The following is a 21,496-nucleotide window of genomic DNA, read 5'->3' as shown; positions in this document are numbered from 1 at the left end:
GGGGGGGGGGGGTGGGGGGGGGGGGGGGTGGGGGGGGGGGGGGGTGGGGGGGGGGGGGGGTGGGGGGGGGGGGGGGTGGGGGGGGGGGGGGGTGGGGGGGGGGGGGGGTGGGGGGGGGGGGGGGTGGGGGGGGGGGGGGGTGGGGGGGGGGGGGGGTGGGGGGGGGGGGGGGTGGGGGGGGGGGGGGGTGGGGGGGGGGGGGGGTGGGGGGGGGGGGGGGTGGGGGGGGGGGGGGGTGGGGGGGGGGGGGGGTGGGGGGGGGGGGGGGTGGGGGGGGGGGGGGGTGGGGGGGGGGGGGGGTGGGGGGGGGGGGGGGTGGGGGGGGGGGGGGGTGGGGGGGGGGGGGGGTGGGGGGGGGGGGGGGTGGGGGGGGGGGGGGGTGGGGGGGGGGGGGGGTGGGGGGGGGGGGGGGTGGGGGGGGGGGGGGGTGGGGGGGGGGGGGGGTGGGGGGGGGGGGGGGTGGGGGGGGGGGGGGGTGGGGGGGGGGGGGGGTGGGGGGGGGGGGGGGTGGGGGGGGGGGGGGGTGGGGGGGGGGGGGGGTGGGGGGGGGGGGGGGTGGGGGGGGGGGGGGGTGGGGGGGGGGGGGGGTGGGGGGGGGGGGGGGTGGGGGGGGGGGGGGGTGGGGGGGGGGGGGGGTGGGGGGGGGGGGGGGTGGGGGGGGGGGGGGGTGGGGGGGGGGGGGGGTGGGGGGGGGGGGGGGTGGGGGGGGGGGGGGGTGGGGGGGGGGGGGGGTGGGGGGGGGGGGGGGTGGGGGGGGGGGGGGGTGGGGGGGGGGGGGGGTGGGGGGGGGGGGGGGTGGGGGGGGGGGGGGGTGGGGGGGGGGGGGGGTGGGGGGGGGGGGGGGTGGGGGGGGGGGGGGGTGGGGGGGGGGGGGGGTGGGGGGGGGGGGGGGTGGGGGGGGGGGGGGGTGGGGGGGGGGGGGGGTGGGGGGGGGGGGGGGTGGGGGGGGGGGGGGGTGGGGGGGGGGGGGGGTGGGGGGGGGGGGGGGTGGGGGGGGGGGGGGGTGGGGGGGGGGGGGGGTGGGGGGGGGGGGGGGTGGGGGGGGGGGGGGGTGGGGGGGGGGGGGGGTGGGGGGGGGGGGGGGTGGGGGGGGGGGGGGGTGGGGGGGGGGGGGGGTGGGGGGGGGGGGGGGTGGGGGGGGGGGGGGGTGGGGGGGGGGGGGGGTGGGGGGGGGGGGGGGTGGGGGGGGGGGGGGGTGGGGGGGGGGGGGGGTGGGGGGGGGGGGGGGTGGGGGGGGGGGGGGGTGGGGGGGGGGGGGGGTGGGGGGGGGGGGGGGTGGGGGGGGGGGGGGGTGGGGGGGGGGGGGGGTGGGGGGGGGGGGGGGTGGGGGGGGGGGGGGGTGGGGGGGGGGGGGGGTGGGGGGGGGGGGGGGTGGGGGGGGGGGGGGGTGGGGGGGGGGGGGGGTGGGGGGGGGGGGGGGTGGGGGGGGGGGGGGGTGGGGGGGGGGGGGGGTGGGGGGGGGGGGGGGTGGGGGGGGGGGGGGGTGGGGGGGGGGGGGGGTGGGGGGGGGGGGGGGTGGGGGGGGGGGGGGGTGGGGGGGGGGGGGGGTGGGGGGGGGGGGGGGTGGGGGGGGGGGGGGGTGGGGGGGGGGGGGGGTGGGGGGGGGGGGGGGTGGGGGGGGGGGGGGGTGGGGGGGGGGGGGGGTGGGGGGGGGGGGGGGTGGGGGGGGGGGGGGGTGGGGGGGGGGGGGGGTGGGGGGGGGGGGGGGTGGGGGGGGGGGGGGGTGGGGGGGGGGGGGGGTGGGGGGGGGGGGGGGTGGGGGGGGGGGGGGGTGGGGGGGGGGGGGGGTGGGGGGGGGGGGGGGTGGGGGGGGGGGGGGGTGGGGGGGGGGGGGGGTGGGGGGGGGGGGGGGTGGGGGGGGGGGGGGGTGGGGGGGGGGGGGGGTGGGGGGGGGGGGGGGTGGGGGGGGGGGGGGGTGGGGGGGGGGGGGGGTGGGGGGGGGGGGGGGTGGGGGGGGGGGGGGGTGGGGGGGGGGGGGGGTGGGGGGGGGGGGGGGTGGGGGGGGGGGGGGGTGGGGGGGGGGGGGGGTGGGGGGGGGGGGGGGTGGGGGGGGGGGGGGGTGGGGGGGGGGGGGGGTGGGGGGGGGGGGGGGTGGGGGGGGGGGGGGGTGGGGGGGGGGGGGGGTGGGGGGGGGGGGGGGTGGGGGGGGGGGGGGGTGGGGGGGGGGGGGGGTGGGGGGGGGGGGGGGTGGGGGGGGGGGGGGGTGGGGGGGGGGGGGGGTGGGGGGGGGGGGGGGTGGGGGGGGGGGGGGGTGGGGGGGGGGGGGGGTGGGGGGGGGGGGGGGTGGGGGGGGGGGGGGGTGGGGGGGGGGGGGGGTGGGGGGGGGGGGGGGTGGGGGGGGGGGGGGGTGGGGGGGGGGGGGGGTGGGGGGGGGGGGGGGTGGGGGGGGGGGGGGGTGGGGGGGGGGGGGGGTGGGGGGGGGGGGGGGGGGGGGGGGGGGGGGTGGGGGGGGGGGGGGGTGGGGGGGGTTGAGATTAGTCAGTTTTAAAAGCCAGAAACTCTATTGAGCTCTTTTCTGAACACCTCTTACTTCGGAACCCAGAGCAGGATTGGCTGTTGCAATAACTACACTGAAAGCTGACTGAACAGCTGCCGGCGATGTGTATTTTGTGTGTGTGTGCATGGATTCATAATATTCATCTTGTATATCCTGCACACAGTGCTTCTAAAAAGTCTTTCCCCAACGCTCTGCTGCTGCTGCCACTTAATAGAACGGGTTGGTGGGATCTGACGCATTAGTTTCAGAAGAGTATTTTATGCACGAATGTGCTCTGAGAAAGAGTTGGGGTTCTGATGTTTCTAAATTAGCAAAAAAAAAAAAATATCCCAACCCTTGTTTGAGAGTCATGATAAAGCCAATTTTTCCCTCTTTGTATTCTTTTTATTTTGGATCTCTTCCCCCCCCCCCCCCACCCTCATCATTGTGAGCTGCATTCCAACTCCTCTTTGTAAATGTGATTTCACGGGGGGAATTTCTAAATGTTATTTCCAGAGCTGGGTCAGAGGAATCCGCAGTATATGAAATTTGGCAATAAAAGTACAGAAGAGGCCTTAATGCACAGGTTCTACTGTGAAAACCAGAATCTGAGATGCGCCAGTTCATGGTTGGTTTTAGATAATGGAATTTTCACCTTCAAAAACGCGACTTGGAATTCTTAATTGTTCAAGAATTAGGGGTTTTATTTGATTTGCCAGTAACCAGATTCCTTAAATCACTCATTGCCCTTTTGAGGCACTTGTTCTACAAAGAAACCATCGGTCTTTAAATATACCTATACTGGAAATGCTGTTATCCTTAAAAATTCTTAGTTGGGCCCAAAGCGGGTGAGGTGGTCCGTCTCCTCCCCCTGCCCTCATCTTTGTCCTTGTCCGTCATAAGGACTAGTAGCATTTTGTTTAAACAACCAAGCCGAGTTTCTTAGCCAAATTCTGCAGCTGGTTGCAGCGTTCTGCAGGCTTCCTTTGCTGCCACAGAGGCACCCGGGCAGCCCAGCTGCGAAGGGTCTGCAGCGTTGTATTGTTTTTATCTTGGTTTTTGGCCACGTTAGGAAGTCGAGTTGTGTAAGCCGAGCTGGCTGTGTGGGGGTTGTGGGAAGGAAGTTGCTCTTTGGGGGCATTCAAAAAGGGCCGGCGGCTTTCCGGTCGCACAGACAGAGGAGCCCCACGTGCCGTGAAGACACATTTCTCGCCATCCGATCTCCTGAAAGAGGTAGGGATGTGTGTTGAAAGCCATTGGCATGTGGGGGGCTGAAAACGATCTTTCGATGAGAAAATTTGGGTCAGTTCATATAAAGCATAGAGCATATGCAAAGTGCTTTTGAATTTTAATACATTCTTCGTACGAGACATAGGTAGAGGTGGAAAGTGTCATCACGTTGCAACCCCTCTTGGGGTTTTCAAGCCCAGAAGAGATGGTTTGTCATTGCCTTCTTCTGGTTTTCCTGAGTGGTCTTCCATCCAAGTACTAACAGCAGTCAAGCCTCCAAAGTAGCCATTTTCTCCAGGGAAGCGGATCTCTGTCACATTGTGATCAAGTGTAATCCCAAGAGATCTCCAGCCGTCACCTGGAGGTTTGGAAACCGTACAGTTTGCACCCAATGGCCGGCATTGCAAACGGGCTGTATAATTAATGAACGAGATGAAACTTGTTCTTTGACAAGTTAAAGCGTGTCCTTGGTTTTTTCCAGTTGTTTTGGCTTTCCATGTATCACGCTAATCAGTCACCTGATCGCAACACCCTCTTGACCGGAAGACATTTTGTAATAAATACATAAGCAATCATAGGTAGTTATGTGCCGTTTACTAGTAATTTGAAAAACAAACCAATTTAAACAAAGCATGCGAGCATGCAATCACTGACTGGGAGCATACGTTTAGATCGCATGAAGATTGTAAGACACGGTTGGCGTCAAGGGCAAGATTGCATTGTTTAGGGTAATAGTTTGCACTCTTTGGGATTAAAATTGAAACTAAGGCACGGTTTGCATCAAGAATAAGGGGTTGTTGTTTTTTTGGCTTATTGATTATATGGTTCATTTGTACTGCTAGCCATTGGGTGAATTGTATGGTTTCCAGTATGGTTTCCAGCCATTGGGTGAATTGTATGGCTTCCAGATCTCTAGTTGCCCCCTCCCTTCTGTCCTTTGTACATTATCACTGGAGGCTGGCAGTCCTACCCTGCCCCATCATCCTAAGCTCCACTCCAGGTTTGTGGGTCTAGTTGGGGAAAAAAAGTATTTGTGCTATTCATGCTGTGGTCTTTTTACCAAGCAATTGGGGGGAGGGTCTTAATTTCCTTGTCTTTCTCCCACTGAGTCGATCTCCTTCTGGTTCGTGGTTTTACAGATGGGTTTTTGTTGGATGCTTCTGAGTATTTCACCTACATTTCCCCTCTCAGTAATCCTGATGATAACACTTCCAATCAGTATTTGTATCCTCCAAGTGCAAAGGGGTTGGGCATGAGGGTGGAAATGGCACCGTGACTGGGTGCTGTCCAACTTTTTAATGCTCTAATATGAGCAGATGGATCCAGCTGGGAGTCTCCTTGGCCACCAGGTCTTATGTGGATGCTTTTAGCCACTTAGGCAAAGACATGCCCCCAACCTGGGTGGTGGCTGTAGCCTCTCTGGTATTCCTGAGGACCTCCGCCGCCGCTCAGGATCTGGCCCTGGAGGAAGCCTGGAAAGAATGGAAGGGACTTCACACCAAAGAATATCTTGAGGTGAGCCGCTTCCTTGTACACCAAACAACTTGCCTCTTTTTGAAACTCTGAAAAAAGACCGAAGGGCAAAGACTCAAGAGTCAGGACAACCTTTCATGGCATAATTAAAATTATTACATTAAGTAAAACGCTTAACCCATCGAAGTTTCTGTGAGACATTAATCGTGGTCTTTACTTAGAACTATTAGCAAGACTAGATAATCAGAGACTGCTTATAAAAATTTTGCCACTTCAAAAGTAACAGTTGAATTCCGGTCCATTAATAAGAATCGAAGAAGCTCACGTTTGTTCAGTCTTTGGTAAAATGTTGCTACAGTCCTAAATAATTTCTCCCTTAAGTCAGTTGACAGTCCAACAGGGTATGAGACGGAATCAGGGGTCCTGCATCTACTGATGCAGAGCCTCTCTGAATATGGAATTTGTTGGTATCTGCCAGCTAAGACTGCTGAGGGTAGAGTATTCTGACTTGCATGAATGCTCTTCTGAGACTAGGATTGGGCAAAGACTCTGTGCTTGTGCAGAGTGCTTTTTAGCTTTATCTGAAATCTTAAAACACACATGTAACTGCCTTGTACCAAGGCAGACTATTGGTCCCGTCTAAACAAAAGTGGCTCTCCAGGCTGAGGTGCTTCATATCACCTACTGCCAGATCTTTGGAACTGGAGATTCCAGGGATTGAACTTTGAAACTAGAGATGCTGTGTGTTAAAGCAGAGGCTCTTCCAGTGAGCCACAGTTGGTTTACTGGGCACACCCAGATCCATCTGCTCCAGCACAGTTTGCTGAGAGTCAGAGGTGTACCGCCCATTGGGCAAAGTGGGCAGTTGCTCAAAGCACAGAAATTTTTAGTCACGTGGGGGCGCCAGATTTTTAAGCCCCACCCACTCTGGACGATGACCTATACAAGCCACCAGACGCAGAGCAGGAGGATGGGGGAGCTCTGCCTCCGGTGAACTTGAGTTGCTAGGGCCGTCCAGGAAGGGTGAGTGCCGCAGCCGGGCTGCTCCGCCCATTGGGGGGCATCAACCTCAGGTTTTCCCCAGGGCACCAGTTTGCCTAGGTACGCCACTGCTGAGAATTGTTCTGCAGATGTTTCCGGGATTCTGGGAAGGATTCTTGGGAACTTTCTGTCTCTCGTTGGCACCACATCCCCTTTTGCAGGAGGAAGAGGCGTTCCGGAGGGCCGTCTGGGAGAAGAACTTGCAAAGGATTGAACTTCATAACCTCGAGGCTTCCTTGGGGAAGCACAGCTACCGGCTAGCGATGAACCACTTGGGCGACTTGGTAACTGGCCTTTCTCCCCCAACCCTTTAAGATCACAGGGTGGTAAAGTCGCCAACGCTGATTGGCTGAGCAGATGTTATGTCGCGGAATGTTCACCAGCATTCCAGCTGTTCGTCAGCCAGAGCTGTAGGAATACTTGCGACCCAACGTCCGTGGAGGAAGGGGAAGCTTGTCCATTTGATAGGGTCAAAACCTTGCAGTCAGCGGGGCCAAGAGTGGAAACGGTGAAAAAATAAAGAAGTGGAGGCTCCAGGTGGCAAGAAAGAGGAACCCAGGGGAGAATGAGGCAAGACATGGCAACTTATTGGAGAACGGTGTTGTGAAGAAACTCATTACACAAGGCCAGGAGGGGCTGTGTGCTGCGGAGGGGGGGGGAGAGTGATAGGGAGACTGATTAAGAGATTGGGATGCTGAACCAAGCAGGAAGTTGAGGGGGTCCTGTAGTACTGGCACCACTTGTGGGCCTCAGTTCAGCTTGGTTTGTTCATTTCGATTTATGAGACGCCTTTCAGGCTGTTGTGCAACATAAAAATTATAAAATTCGATAAAGATGTGTACATTTCCAGCAGTGCAGGTATCATAAAGTCCAATCGAGGGGAGAGTAATTAAAATAAGACTATCCCCAAACTCGCTCTGCTGGTTTAAAGGGGGGGGGGAGGACAGGGGAACAGGGAAGGAAAAAGGAGGAAACGGGAGGGTGGGGAGGCCACACAGATGGAATACAGTTGCTGTCTTCAATTATAAGCCCGAAAGAACGGCTGCGTCTTGCAGGCCCTGGTCTCGTTTGACAGAGTGTTCTACCAGACTGGGGGCCAGGACTGAAGAGGCCCCGCTTTCAGGCCAGGGACCCCCAGTAAATTGTTGTTTGATCTTTGGGGAGTGCATATGGACAGCATACACACACAGTCCTGGCTTCCTTCACTCTACTGGAAGTCTGTTGAAGCCAGAGTGGTATGGTGGTAGAAAGCTCCTATAACGGTGATGAAAAAGAAGGTTGGCACAAAAGCAGAATGGTGTTGTGTGCAACAGCAGTGAGGATGTGGGCAGGCCAGGGAGGTCTGGAGGGCACACAGGAGGCGCTTAGGAACTACCAGGCTGTTGGGTGACAGTGGCAGCTCAGTCAGTGCTTCAGGGGCAAAGACCTCGAGCTGACTTGAGCTTTCTCAACATCCTACCTTACAGGGTGGTTGTGGGGATAAAAGGGGGGAAACTATGTACACTGCCCTAAGCTCACTGGATGAAGGATGTCAAAAAGGTAAAAGTCATCCCCTGTGTAAGCAGCCGATCATTGCTGAGCCACGGGATATCACATTTACTAGGCAGGCTTTGTTTACAGGGTGGTTTGCCAGTCCCTTCCCCAGTCGTCTACACGTTACCCTCTGCAAGCGGGGTACTCATTTGACCAACCACAGAAGGATGGAAGGCTGAATCAACCTTGAGCCAGATATCAAATAAACAAAAGACAGGTGGTGCAACTTTCAGGCAAGCTGGAATTTTGCTTCCTGATCTCATAGACCAGATCTTTAAACTTCAGCTGCAGGGATCTCTCAGCGGAGGAAGACATAGGCCCTCTGCACACACCCAGAGGCATCTTCCCTATTGCACATGTTCCAGGCTGCAGTTTCAGCATTTGAAATGGCTCCTAGGGTCTGAGTTCCTATGAATTTGGATTTGAACAGGGCAGGAAATGAGGAGACCTTGTTTCCTTCCTCTGCAAAATAACGTGCTGAGTATTTCATCAGAGATAACATTAGCAAGATTTCAGTGTGTTTCACATATGTTAGACATTCTCACAACAACCTTGCTAGGTAGGCTAGTGTTGTGATCAGTACTGCAAATGGAGGGAAAGGGGCTGAGGCCAAAAGGAAGGGGGGGGGCAGCATCTGAAGGCTTACTTATGAGTTCATAACTGCATTGAGGTTTGAATAGTGCTCTCCGCAAACAGTGAGGGTTAGCGACTCTGTTTTTCTTTTGAGACGGAGGAAGAGATTAACCGGAGGCTGAATGGCTTCCATCCTGGCCCTGTTCACCGTCATGGTGAGAACCGTGTCTTGTTCCATGAATCGACCTCCCTGGAGAGCCCCAAAGAAGTCGACTGGCGCAAAAAAGGTTACATCACCCCAGTGAAAAATCAGGTGAGAAAACCAACAGCAGAATATGGGATTCACAGTTTGTTACAATAATAAGAATTTCAGGTTTGTAGGGTGTGTGTGTGTGTTAAAATAAAGGGTAGGTTGCTAAGGCTCACAGTTGATGAGACAATTACAAACTTCTCTTGGGTGTCTCCTGTCTTTGCCTCAGATTGAATGTGTCCAGTACACCACATGACACTAAACACTTTCACCCTTGGGGCAAATTATCTTTCTCATTTGTGACGGATGCTGATATTTGTTAGAGAAAGAGTTATCTGTCCCTGAAATCTGTTCCACGAAGGACCAAATGATTGTGATGGTGAAGATCTATACCAGTGGTGGCAAACCTATGGCACGGGTGCCAGAGGTGGCACTCAGAGCCCTCTTTGTGGGCACGCGCAGAGTCCCCCCCCCCCCCCCCACATCTAGGCTGGCCTGGGCCGCTGGGCTCGATTATTAGCATTAAACCTAAGACCTAGTTTTGGGGAAGCAGTGTAGGTAACCCTGTTAAGCGCTGCTAAACCCCACTGATTTTCTTGTGAAGAACTAAAGTACGATCCTTTACCTGGGAGTAAGCTTGGTTGCTGGCAACGGGGCTTGCTTCTGAGTAAACCCTCCTAGGGTCGTGATTCACCCATTTGAAGCATTGCACGGTTGCTTCAAAGCAAAGCCACCAACTACCACCAAGCTTACTCCTGAGTAACGCGCGCTTCGGAGCCAACCGGCTTTTTCTAAACTAAAACCTCAGTATTCAGGTTAAATTGCTGTGTTGGCACTTTGCGATAAATAAGTGGGTCTTGGGTTGCCATTTGGGCACTCGGTCTTGAAAGGTTCGCCATCACTGATCTATACTATAATTGTTGGCTATTTTACTCATTACTCACCTGGAGGGTTGATAACTGTGGACCCCCCCATCACACAAAACAGCTCACACCACTAATAATATCATCATATACTCTGGTTTCTCTTTAGATCGTATAAATCTTTCGCCTTTTACTTAAGTTCTTTCCCCTGGCAGGCTGTGAGCTTCGGGCTCTACTTTAGAATGAGGGGAAATGTTCAACATTCTCCCCAATATGATTGGTCCACTCAATATTTCCCTGCGGCTGCTTACAGAAACAGTTAACCGTGAGATCCTTTTGGGTTGCTTCCACGTCACATTGCTATTTGGTTCAATTGATTTTTCTCTTCCTTTCATTTCCTGCAGCCAACGGGCCATCCTTTCTTTCCTTTTCAATATCGCCAAGGCCTGCTTTTGGTATCAGAAAAGAATGGGAAGAACAAAGTAACTTCTAAGATTTGCACTGGAACTGGATCCAACCCAGGTCTTCATAGTATATGGGTTTTCCTTTCTCACTGTAACAATGGAACCTCCAGATTCAAAGGCAATCTATCTTTGGAAGCAACAGGGCTGGACTTCTCAACCGCGGTTTGCTGACTGATGGAAGTGGGGTGCTAAACAGGATGAACTCTGACCTGATCTAGGAGGTCTGCTGTTATGGAGAAACCTATTAGTGCCTATTAGCCATAGGACCTAAGAGAGCCTCCATTTCCAGAGGCAGTATAGCTCTGAATGCCTTTGGCCCCTGCTTGTGGGCCTTTCAGGGCAATTGATTGGCTTCTGCATGAAACAGAAGCTGAATTAGATGAACCACTGGTCTGATCCAGTGGGGTTGTTTTTTGTTTTCACAGGGCCATTGCGGGGCATGCTGGGCCTTCAGCGCCACTGGAGCTCTGGAGGGTTTGCTCTTCAATAAGACAGGCAAACTGGTCTCGCTCAGCGAACAGAACCTCATCGACTGCTCCGGAAAGCTGGGGAACCACGGCTGCCACGGGGGGTACATCACCCGAGCCTTTGAGTATGTGCGGGATAACAAGGGCATCAACTCAGAGGATGCATACCCCTACATGGAGAAGGTAACCAAAATGCACGTCCACGTGTCTCCTGCAGTTTTGCGTATCAACCACTGAGGGCAGCAAACGGAGAATCGCTACTTTTTGTTTTTGAAATCACTGGTCCGCAACCTTGGCCCTTTCCGCACAAATCTTTTAAAACGTTTTGAGGCAGGAAATAAAACTTCCATGGAGTTCAGCATTGTTTTTTTTCCCCTTACATCCCCAGAAAAGTTCTAATTCCAACCTGAACATATTTTAAATGAATCCCCCTTTAAAACAAACCTCCCTTTAAAACGATGCTTTGGTTTGAAACGTTTTCAAAACGTCTTCGCTTGTATCCCATGCCTCTGTGCCATCCCCAAACGTCTTCCTCAGTGCCATTTTATCACAATGCTGAGCTCACTCCATTCCCCCACAGTTTATTTTCATCACCTGTTGTTTTTTTAATGGGGGGCGGCGGTAATCTTCATTAGTCAGCTCCCTCTTAGCCTTTGCAATGCCGGCAGGCTTGCAGTCCACACTGAAGTCAGCCTTTTGGTTGGGATAAGTCGGGTGCAGTCCATTTAGGCTTCTTGGCAGCAGGGAGGTTTTTGACTTCCCCATGCTGCCAAGAAACCTCTTTGGGAGTCCAAAGAGTCTTCTTGGCGGCATGGGGAAGTCAAAAACTTCCCTGCTGCTCATGGATGGGGCTGTTAGCCTCAGCTCTCTCCCATCGCTAGTAGAATTTTAGCACTGACTTGCCTTACAGGAATGATGTAGAGCTCTCTGCGTTTCCCTTCCTGCAGTAAGGCATATTAACAGTGGAAAGTTGTTGCATGGCATTTTTTGAGAATTCTACGTAAACATGGTGTGTTCATTACAATCTCAAAGCACATCTTTGCTGGAGTGAATGAGTTGGACAATAAATGGTTCCATGTGTGCAACCAGAACTAATTCCTACCTTCTCTCCCTAGCCACTGTTCATGTTCTCCCAATATGGCTTTTATTTGGATGCCATCATTCATTCATTCATTCATTCATTCATTCATTCATTCATTCATTCATTCATTCATTCATTCATTCATTCATTCATTCATTCATTCATTCATTCATTCATTCATTCATTCATTCATTCATTCATTCATTCATTCATTCATTCATTCATTCATTCATTCATTCATTCATTCATTCGATTGGTATCCCGCCCTTCCCGATAGGGCTCAGGGTGGCAAACATTAATATAAAAACAGTTAAAACAATACAATAAAACCAGTGTGAACAGCACCACACCATATAAGACTTTAAACAGCAAAACAGTGAAAGATGGCGATAAAAACCCATCATTAGGCACCCATGGGAGGTCACGATGTACCGGTCAGGCCAGCTGGCAAGATATAAAAGCCTGGTGGAAGAGCTCGGTCTTACAGGCCCAGGAAGTTATTTTCTCTCCTCCCAGAGGCAGGGCCTTTTTGATGGTTGTTGCTTCCAGTATCACAAAACAGCCTTTTCTTGTTACACACCACTGGTTTTAAATAATTTTATTATGCGAGGCATTCAAAATGATGATCCCAATGTTGCAGTGGCGCTTACCTCCAGCACACAGAGCCTTTCCCCCATTTTTCAACAATGATTTATTTATTGCCGAAATCCAAATTATTTCCCCCATTTACACATTTCCCTGAACCTCTTACACCAAGGGAAAGGGACCCTTGCTCCAGAGGAAATTGCTATCACTACTGGGACAGATCTAAAGGATCCAAAAGAGGGGGCTGCCCCTGTTTGTTTTGCTGGGTGTTTTTAAAAAGGGTTTTATGAGAATTCTAAAAAGATGCTCTTGTTTGTAATGCACAAGTATTCCTGTCCGTTTTTACAGCCTCTTTGAGTCAAAGAGCTCCCCCTTAAAATTAAACGCACAGGAATCTAAATACAACAATCTCATTTGTTCTGGCCACGCAGGAGGGATTCAACTGCCGTTACAACCCCCGAGAACGAGCTGCCAACTGCACTTCTCTAGTGGCCGTTCAACGGGGAAGCGAAGCAGCCCTGGAACAGGCGGTGGCCACGATCGGCCCAGTTTCAGTCGCTGTGGATGCCCACCACTTCCCCTTCCATTTCTACAAGTCTGGTAAGATGCCCTCAGGGAGATGCAATTTAGGGAATCTTCAGCAAGACGATCTCCAGAGGACACCCCTCCCAGTTGTAGGAAGAGGAGACACCTGGGGTGTGTTTGCAGACAGTACCACCACTGCTGTTGTCCAGGGGGTACACTCCCCTTGAAAAGTCAGGTTTGCAGCTTGGCTGTGCTGCCTGACATGGCCATCGCTTCAGAAAACAGTGTGGCTGTGGGGGCTCAGAGTGCTTTTGCCCAGCTTTGGCTGGTGCTTCAGCTGCATTCCTTGCAGGTTCAGTCAGATCCAGCCACAGTGGTCCATGCCTTAATTACATGTAGAGCAGCCTATTGCAAAAATGCAATAAGTAGACTATTGCAATGTGAAACAGATAGATGGCTGGGCAGGGCCAGCTACTGGGAGCATACGACCCTGATCCTGCAGCAATGGCACAGGCTTCTGGGCCCAATTCCGGATGATTATTTTGTCCATTAGAACCTGTCACAAAACCAGGCGTGTGGGGGACCACGCCTGTCTTATAAATCCTGGGTTCTTTCTTCCAGATACTCAAAACCCGCTGAGTTTTCAAAGATTTTATTAAAAAACAGAAAACAAGAAAACATTCTGGTACAGACATTTCTCAGCTAACAGTATGATTCCAGGCAGGCTTTGTTTCAGACCTGGGCTCAGGAGGTACTTTCTCCTGCCCACCTTGGATTAGAATATCTTTTGTTCCCTCTCTCTGGTTTCCTGGCCATGCTGTAAACCAGTTCTTTGTTCTGCCACCATTTGGCTACTAGCTTCCTTTTGGGTAATTTATTCAAAGCCTTTTGGTTTCCTATCCGGAGATCAAAGGCCATTGTCAGGCTAGTGTGAATTTGCCTGATACTGTAACCAGAGCAACCTCTTCGGAGAACCCTACATGGTTTAGGACAGGAGTATCTGAAAGACCATCATCTTTCATACATCCCTCCCTAGGAATTAGGATCACAGGGAGTGACCCTCCTGACTGTCCCACCAATCAAAGATGCTTGTCTGGTGGCCACATGAGAAAGGGCCTTTTTGGTAGTAGCCGCACAAGTACGCAACAATCTCCCCAGGGAGGGGCACCTGGCCCCCCTCATATTAGATCTTCAGGAGGCAACTGCAGATGATTTTATTTAAGACTGCATTTGACTTTTGCATTAAGTCTTTATCTACTGGCAATCTTAACTGAGATGTGAAACTGTTGTCTTTCCCATGCTTTAGAACTGTTTCTTGATTTACATTGTAAACCACCTTGAACACAGCGCACACGAATCTGAAAGTAAAGGCAGTCAGAGCATGTCAGTTGCTGCCCTTTTGATCACCCAGTGATTCCATCTCTGGAGGCCCCTTGACTCAGCAAGAGAATGGTTTTTACAGTTTTTTGCTTGAGTTGATAAGTTTTTTTATCTAATTGCAAGTTAGATAGCCCTCCTTTCAGTTCTGAGAAGTTCCGAGGCTGAACAGGAACAAAAACACTACAAGTGTTGATCTATCAAAGCAGTCCCCAACAGAAGCAGCAGACAGATCACAATAGTGCTTTGAACAGGGATCATCATCATATTTATTTAAATGGCCATTTGGACCAAACCAGAGTTATGCTTTGAACTGGGATGGCTATTCCACATACCTCTGGTTTGGCCCTCAATGTGGAGATCCCCCAACATGGATGTATTCACTTTGACCTCCAAAACTGAATTCTTGATACTGGTGTTGTGTCTTCTTTTGCTATCTGAGATAGGAGAAGAAGAGTTTGGATTTATATCCCCCCCTTTCTCTCCTGCAAGGAGAATCAAAGGGGCTTACAATCTCCTTTCCCTTCCACCCTCACAACAAACTCCCTGTGAGAACTCCAAAGAACTGTGACTAACCCAAGGTCACCTAGCTGGCATGTGTTGGAGTGCACAAGCTAATCTGGTTCGCCAGATAAGCCTCCACAGCTCAAGTGGCGGAGCGGGGAATCAAACCCGGTTCTCCGGATTAGAGTGCACATGTTCTTAACCGCTACACCACGCTAGCTTTGGTGTGGGGTGATGATATTGCTAGGAGGGTCTCGGTCAGAGGTGGGATCCAACCAGTTCTCACTACTTCTCTAGAAGTGGTTACTAATTTTTTCTGAGTGCCAAGAAGGGGTTACTAAAGCAACCTCCCTGCCCAATAGGGACTGGAGGTGCGTGTGTGCGGCGGCGCCACTGTTTGAATCCCACCACCATCGGAACCTGTTACTAAATTTTTTGGATCCCACCGCTGGTCTCGGTGTATTTAATGTATGCATCCTTTTGTTTGCTGTCTCCAAACCTCTCCTTTTGTCCAGGAATATTTTCCAACGTCTTCTGCAGCAATGTCGTGAACCACGCCATGTTGGCAGTTGGCTATGGCACATCTCAGGGAGACGGGAAGGCGTACTGGATCCTGAAGAACAGGTGATGACGAGGAAGGGGCACTGGCAAATGGCGGCAGGAAGTCCTAAGAAAAAAGACAGGCCGGACATGGACTTTGTGGGCAGCAGAGCCACAGGCCAGAGGAAGGAGCCGCTCGTTCACTTTTTGGCTGCTCTTCAGCACTGCCAGCGCAGATAGCCAAAAACGGTATTGCGGTTAGCAGCTCAGTAAGGGTTGCAGACAGGATAACCACTTGGCAGTTTGGTGATTTATCCCCCCACAAAGGATCATTTAGTCCAGCCCCCTGCGCATTGCAGGAAATTTACCCACCTAGGCCCAGAGACCCCTGCTCTGTGTCCAGAGGATAGATTCAAATTGTACAATTGGGGAAAAAAAGATCTGAAAGGCCATCTAATCAAACCCTCTGCTCAATGCAGGAAGCTCAAAGCCTGGGTGGTTATTCTTACTATCCCGTCCAGCCTTTGAAGACCTCCAGTGAGGGAAAGCCGCTTCACTGGTTCCAAACTCCAACTGCTGTTGACCCAAGGAAGCTTCTCTCACTGCTCAATCGAAACCTCCCCTCCTGAAACTCAAACCGTTACATCTAGACTTAGCCCTCTGGTCTGTTTGTATTATTTTATATGCTTCTATTTTATTGGATATTTATTACGTTACTTTTTGGTATTTATTTCCATTGATATAATCGCAGCTCCTGTTTTAATTGATGAAATTGCTCGCTATTGTAAACGGCTTTTGCACTCTTAGCCGAAGAGAAGCGATATAGCAGTGGTGGCGAACCAATGGCACGGGTGCCAGAGGTGGCACTCAGAGCCCTCTCTGTGGGCACGCATGCACAGAGTTTGTCATGGGGGGGGGGGGCTTGCTTCTGAGTAAACCCTCCTAGGGTCATGATTCACCCATTTTAAGCGATGCACGGTTGCTTCAAAGCAAAGCCACCGACTACCACCAAGCTTACTCCCGAGTAACGTGTGCCTCGGAGCTAACTGGTTTTCCTAAACGTAAACCTCAGTATTCAGGTTCAATTGCCGTGTTGGCACTTTGCAATAAATAAGTGGGTTTTGGGTTGCAGTTTGGGCACTCAGTCTCGAAAAGGTTCGCCACCACTGCGATATAGGAATGAAATAAGCAAATAAATCAAGCTTTCACCCTTTCCTAAGGGGTTGGCCTCCGGGTAGCTGAAAGGCACAGAGATGCCTCCTTTCAGTCTTCTTTTCTGGTACCTAGGACCAGACCAGGGGTCTGCAACCTGCGGCTCTCCAGATGTTCATGGACTACAATTCCCATCAGCCCCAGCCAGCATGGCCAAGTGGCAGTGCTGATGGAAATTGTAGTCCATGAACATCTGGAGAGCCACAGGTTGCAGACCCCTGGACCAGACAAAGGGCCATAGATGAGGTTAACTATCACTGAATGGAGTCGTATTGTTACTTCTGTGTATTGCAGAAATTAAAAGTCGCATTCTGTTCACATGAGTTAAAATACTTATATGGGGAAGAAAGTAACTAAAAACCCCTTTAGAGGGGCTGATATTTTCTTTCTTCCACCTAGGATTGCCAGTTCTCGCTTGAGGAATTCCAGGAGTTTGGGGGGTTTGAGCTGGGGAGGCCAGGGTTTCGGACAGAAAGGGAACTCAGTGGGGCATGTCATGTCATAGAAACTAACCCCCAAAGCAGCCTCTTTCTCCAGGGAAACTGATCTTGGTTGTCTTGAGATTAATTGTAATAGCAGGAACCATTCTTTGAGAAAACAAGAAACTGCATTAAGGGACTCAGTTTCCTGAACCGTAACAGTGGCCATTTGGAAGCAGAGCGGATCTGTCAGGAAGCTCCTTTCAACAGCACTGCAGGGGCCTGATCCTAAGAACATAAGAACTAGCCTGCTGGATCAGACCAGAGTCCATCTAGTCCAGCTCTCTGCTACTCTTAGTGGCCCACCAGGTGCCTTTGGGAGCTCACCTGCAGGATGTGAAAGCAATGGCCTTCTGCTGCTGCTGCTGCTCCCGAGCACCTGGTCTGCTAAGGCATTTGTAGTCTCAGATCGGGGAGGATCCAGATTGGTAGCCATAAATCGACTTCTCCTCCATAAATCTGTCCAAGCCCTTTTTAAAACTATCCAGGTTAGTGGCCATCACCACCTCCTGTGGCAGCATATTCCAAACACCAATCACATATTGTGTGAAGTGTTTCCTTTTATTAGTCCTAATCCCCCCCCCCCAGCATTTTCAATGAATGCCCCCTGGTTCTAGTATTGTGAGAAAGAGAGAAAAATTTCTCTCTGTCAACATTTTCTACCCCATGCATAATTTTATAGACTTCAATCATATCCCCCTTCAGACGTCTCCTCTCCAAACTACAGAGTCCCAAACGCTGCAGCCTCTCCTCATAAGGAAGGTGCTCCAATCCTTCAATCATCCTCGTTGCCCTTCTCTGCACTTTTTCTATCTCCTCGATATCCTTTTTGAGATGTGGCGACCAGAACTGAACACAGTACTCCAAGTGCGGTCGCACCACGGCTTTATATAAGGGCATGACAATCATTGCAGTTTTATTATCAACTCCTTTCCTAATTATCCCCAGCATAGAGTTTGCCTTTTTCACAGCTGCCATGCATTGAGTTGACATTCCCATGGAACTATCAACTAAGATGCCCAAATCCCTTTCCTGGTCTGTGACTGATAGCACTGACCCTTGTAGCGTGTATGTGAAGTTTGGATTTTTTGCCCCTATGTGCATCACTTTACATTTTGCTACATTGAACTGCATTTGCCATTTCTTAGCCCACTCACCTAATTTATAAAGGTCTGCTTGGAGCTCTTCGCAATCCTTTGTGGTTCTCACCACCCTTCATAATTTGGTATCATCTGCAAACTTGGCCACCACGCTACCCACCCTTACTTCCAGGTCATTTATGAATAGGTTAAAGAGCACTGGTCCCAAAACGGATCCTTGGGGGACACCACTCCCTAAATTTCTCCATTGTGAGAACTTCCCATTTATACCCACCCTTTGTTTCCTGTTCCTCAACCAGTTTTTAATCCATAGGAGGACTACCCCTCTTATTCCTTCCTACTCTGTTGGGATCACCTCAGTGTTGGGGAGGAAGGGTTCCTACCTCCTCCCTATTCCAGTGGTGCTTTTCTGACCTGAAACCCTGGCACCATTTTGTATTGGAAATACAGTGTGAGGCAGAAGTCCCTTCTCACATACTGTGATGGTTCTGACCAGAATTGGTCCCTCACAGTGCAGCTCAAGGGAACGCTCTGGTGAGAACTCACTGCTTCAAAATGGCTGCGCATCCCCAGGGGCAGATTCAGGGACGTCATTGTGTGTAGTTCAGAACAGGAGTGTGGGAGCCGTGGGTTCAATTCCCCATGCAGCCATGAAACTGACTGGGTTTGGATCAGTCGTTCTTATCTAGCCTGCCCTGCAGGGGTTTTGTGAAGAAGAATGGAGAATCCCGAATGCTGCTCTGAACTCTTTTGAGGAAGAGCGAGTGAACTGATTTTGTAGAGTTTTTATCAGCATGATCCGGCACAATTTGGACTCCCTTTACCTTTTCACTGTACATGAGGAACCAGTAGATGGCAGCAGACACAATACTGTTATTTTCTAACTAGGCCTATGTAGCTGAACACCCTCTGTAGGAAAGAAAATTTCTGTACCAATTTAAGCCCAAATCCAGTCAAATTTGTTAATGCATTCTGTTCGCAGACTTGCCATTCTGTAGACTTCAATGGCTGCCATTGGGAAGCTAAATAATCCACCTTCTAGTTATGCCCAATATTCTATCAGTTACCCAAAGTCTGGGCTGTCGAAGAACTGATTAGTGTTGCCAACTCTTAAGTTAGGAAACGCTTTGGAACTTTGGGGAGATTCTTGGGAGGATGGGGTATAATGCCATAAAATCTGCCTTCCAACGCTGCCACCATGTTCTCCCGTGGAACTGATGTCTGGCGTCGAGAGATGAGTTACAATTCCAGGAGCTCTCCTTGAGAAGGATCCACTCAACAGCGGTCGTGGTAACAGCAGAAGCAGTTAAAGAAAAGAAAACGCAGGAACCCAGGCGTTGTACACTTCAAAGAACAGAAGGGTTTTATTCCTTGTTTCCAAAATCACAAAACAGTCTGACAGAGTGCAGCGCAGCAACTGGATAACCAAAGCACGCACAGAGCAAACTGTTCTGTGCACATATATACAGATATACAACCAATCAGGGAGTAGTGATGCAATCACGCTAGATGTGCTTAGTCATGGTTGCATCACCCACCTGAAACTAGGTGAAAGGTGGAGGATTGCATCAGCCAAGCTGTCAAGTAGATTTTGCTGATCTAATAGTCAAGTCCTAACACTCCTGGCCACCTGGATGTTGGCAACCCTAGGCCTTTTCAGATGCATTCCCGTAACATGTTTGGGCTGGAGGAAGAAGCAGATCTTTCCCAGACTGCAGTTCAAGGCTTTGTAGCCCCTGATAAGGACCTCCCTAAGTCATCACTGGCTTGCCAGGCACACGGTTCCAGTTCAGTGTACAGCCTCTCTAGTGAAAGGACCTCAAGTAGCAGATGGGAAAGACTTTTATTGACCTGAGGCCTTATAGAGTAGCGCGAGGACAGAAGAAACCCCCAAGCAAATGAACAAAATTGCCTTTTAATTTTATTTTCTACCATTAAGTCACATCTGACTCACGGTGATGCTATAGGGCAGTAATAGCAAACCTTTTTGAGACCAAGTGCCCAAATTGCAACCCCAAACCCACTTATTTATCGCAAAGTGCCAACACGGCAATTTAACCTGAATACTGAAGTTTTAGTTTAGAAAAAACAGTTGGCTCCGAGGCGTGCGTTACTCGGGAGTAAGCTTGGTAGTAGTCGGTGGCTTTGCTTTGAAGCAACCGTGCAACTCTTCCAACGGATGAATTACGACCCTAGGAGGGTTTACTCAGAAGCAAGCCCCATTGCCAGCAACCGAGCTCACTCCCAGGTAAAGGATCACACTTAAGTTCTACGCATGAAAATCAGTGGGGTTTAACAGTGCTTAATAGGGTTACCTACACTACTTCCCCAAAACTAGGTCTTAGGTTTAATGCTAATAATCGAGCCCAGTGGCCCAGGCCAGCCTAGATGTGTATGGGGGGCACTCTGTTTGTGCGTGCCCACAGAGAGGGCTCTGAGTGGCATCCGTGCCATAGGTTCACCACCACTGCTATAGGGTTTTCAAGGCAAGAGACTGGGGTGGTTTGTCATTACCTGCCTCTGCGTAGTAGTGACCCTGGACTTCCATGCAAACACTAAGCCGGGGCAATCCTGTGTAGCTTCTGAGATTGGACCAACCAGGCCAGGTCTGAGATGTCCTGCCGAGGTATACGTAAGCTGACTTTGCATGTTTGCAAGCAAATTCTGCTTTTTAGCCAGAGGGATCACAGCTCAGCAAGTCAAGGATGTGATTTGGTCCGAGGCAGTTTCTTCTGTAGATGCTCATTCTCTCCTTTTATTTTAACACTCTTGCAGCTGGTCAGAAAATTGGGGCGAGCAAGGTTACATGCGACTGGTGAAGGGAGCTGGCAATCATTGCGGTGTAGCCAACCAAGCGAGCTATCCGACCATGTAACCGACTAAGAAGCCCGGATCCCTTCCAGAGACTTCTCAGCTTCAGAGCATTTCAAGCTACAGCTTCGGTTATCATCCTTCCTGACGTACCTGAAACTGAAAATCTTACTTCAATTCTGGACTTTTGCAAATGATGACACAAAGCCAACTAAGTGTGCATTTCTGGGAGAAGTTTGTACACCCTTTGGATGCTGGTGCTCTTTTCTTTCTTGAAACCATTTCGATTATGGAGGCTAAAATGGAAATAGGGGGAACTCTTACCCAAGAAAATTATTTCTCAAGAAAACAGTCTATGTTTGGCCTGTATGAGAGCCAGCGTGGTGTAGTAGTTAAGAGCAGGTGAATTCTAATCTGGAGAACCGGGTTTGATTCCCCACTCCTCCACCTGAGTAGCAGGGGCTTATCTGGTGAACCAGTCTGGCCTTCCTAGTCCTTCACCAAAACCTGGCTATCCAGCCTCTTGAGAACCAAAGCTCTCTCATTCTCCCCCTTTCTCCTCACAAACACCCACCCTCTGAATTTTCAAACAGCTGCAATACCAGCCAGCCAATCAGGTGGAGGTCCTCTTTAAATTCTCCTTAAACTCCTTAAATTCTTTTTGCTCTGACAGAACTGCCCTTTAAAATTAACCCTTAATGAGCAGCATCACAGCAACAGTCGTATTTGGGTCTTTATTGGTATCTGCTAAACTCTGCTAATTATATCCACTGACAAATTGACCACTGGGTACAGTATTTCTTATGTATTTGCTGTATGAATTATTTTGCTCTCACTGCATTTTTCAGTACTTATGAAATTCCATTTTTTTGCATTCTTTAAGGCAGGGATCTTCAAACTATGGCCCTCCAG

At 51.9% G+C, this 21,496-nt stretch overlaps 1 protein-coding gene across 1 annotated transcript; it reads left to right on the top strand.

Annotated features, from left to right (window-relative positions):
- The first annotated feature begins 3,583 nt into the window (after positions 1-3,583).
- Positions 3,584-21,496, top strand: LOC125433084 (procathepsin L-like). The gene is made up of 8 exons (XM_048497421.1): positions 3,584-3,709; positions 5,077-5,221; positions 6,382-6,504; positions 8,481-8,639; positions 10,329-10,553; positions 12,468-12,636; positions 14,958-15,066; positions 20,549-21,496. The coding sequence occupies exons 2-8, from the start codon at positions 5,093-5,095 to the stop codon at positions 20,646-20,648; spliced, it is 1,014 nt and encodes a 337-aa protein (XP_048353378.1). The 5' UTR covers positions 3,584-3,709; positions 5,077-5,092; the 3' UTR covers positions 20,649-21,496.

Source organism: Sphaerodactylus townsendi, linkage group LG05, assembly GCF_021028975.2.
Source record: "Sphaerodactylus townsendi isolate TG3544 linkage group LG05, MPM_Stown_v2.3, whole genome shotgun sequence".
Lineage (NCBI taxonomy): Eukaryota > Metazoa > Chordata > Lepidosauria > Squamata > Sphaerodactylidae > Sphaerodactylus > Sphaerodactylus townsendi.
This window is presented reverse-complemented; position numbering and strand designations above follow the sequence as displayed.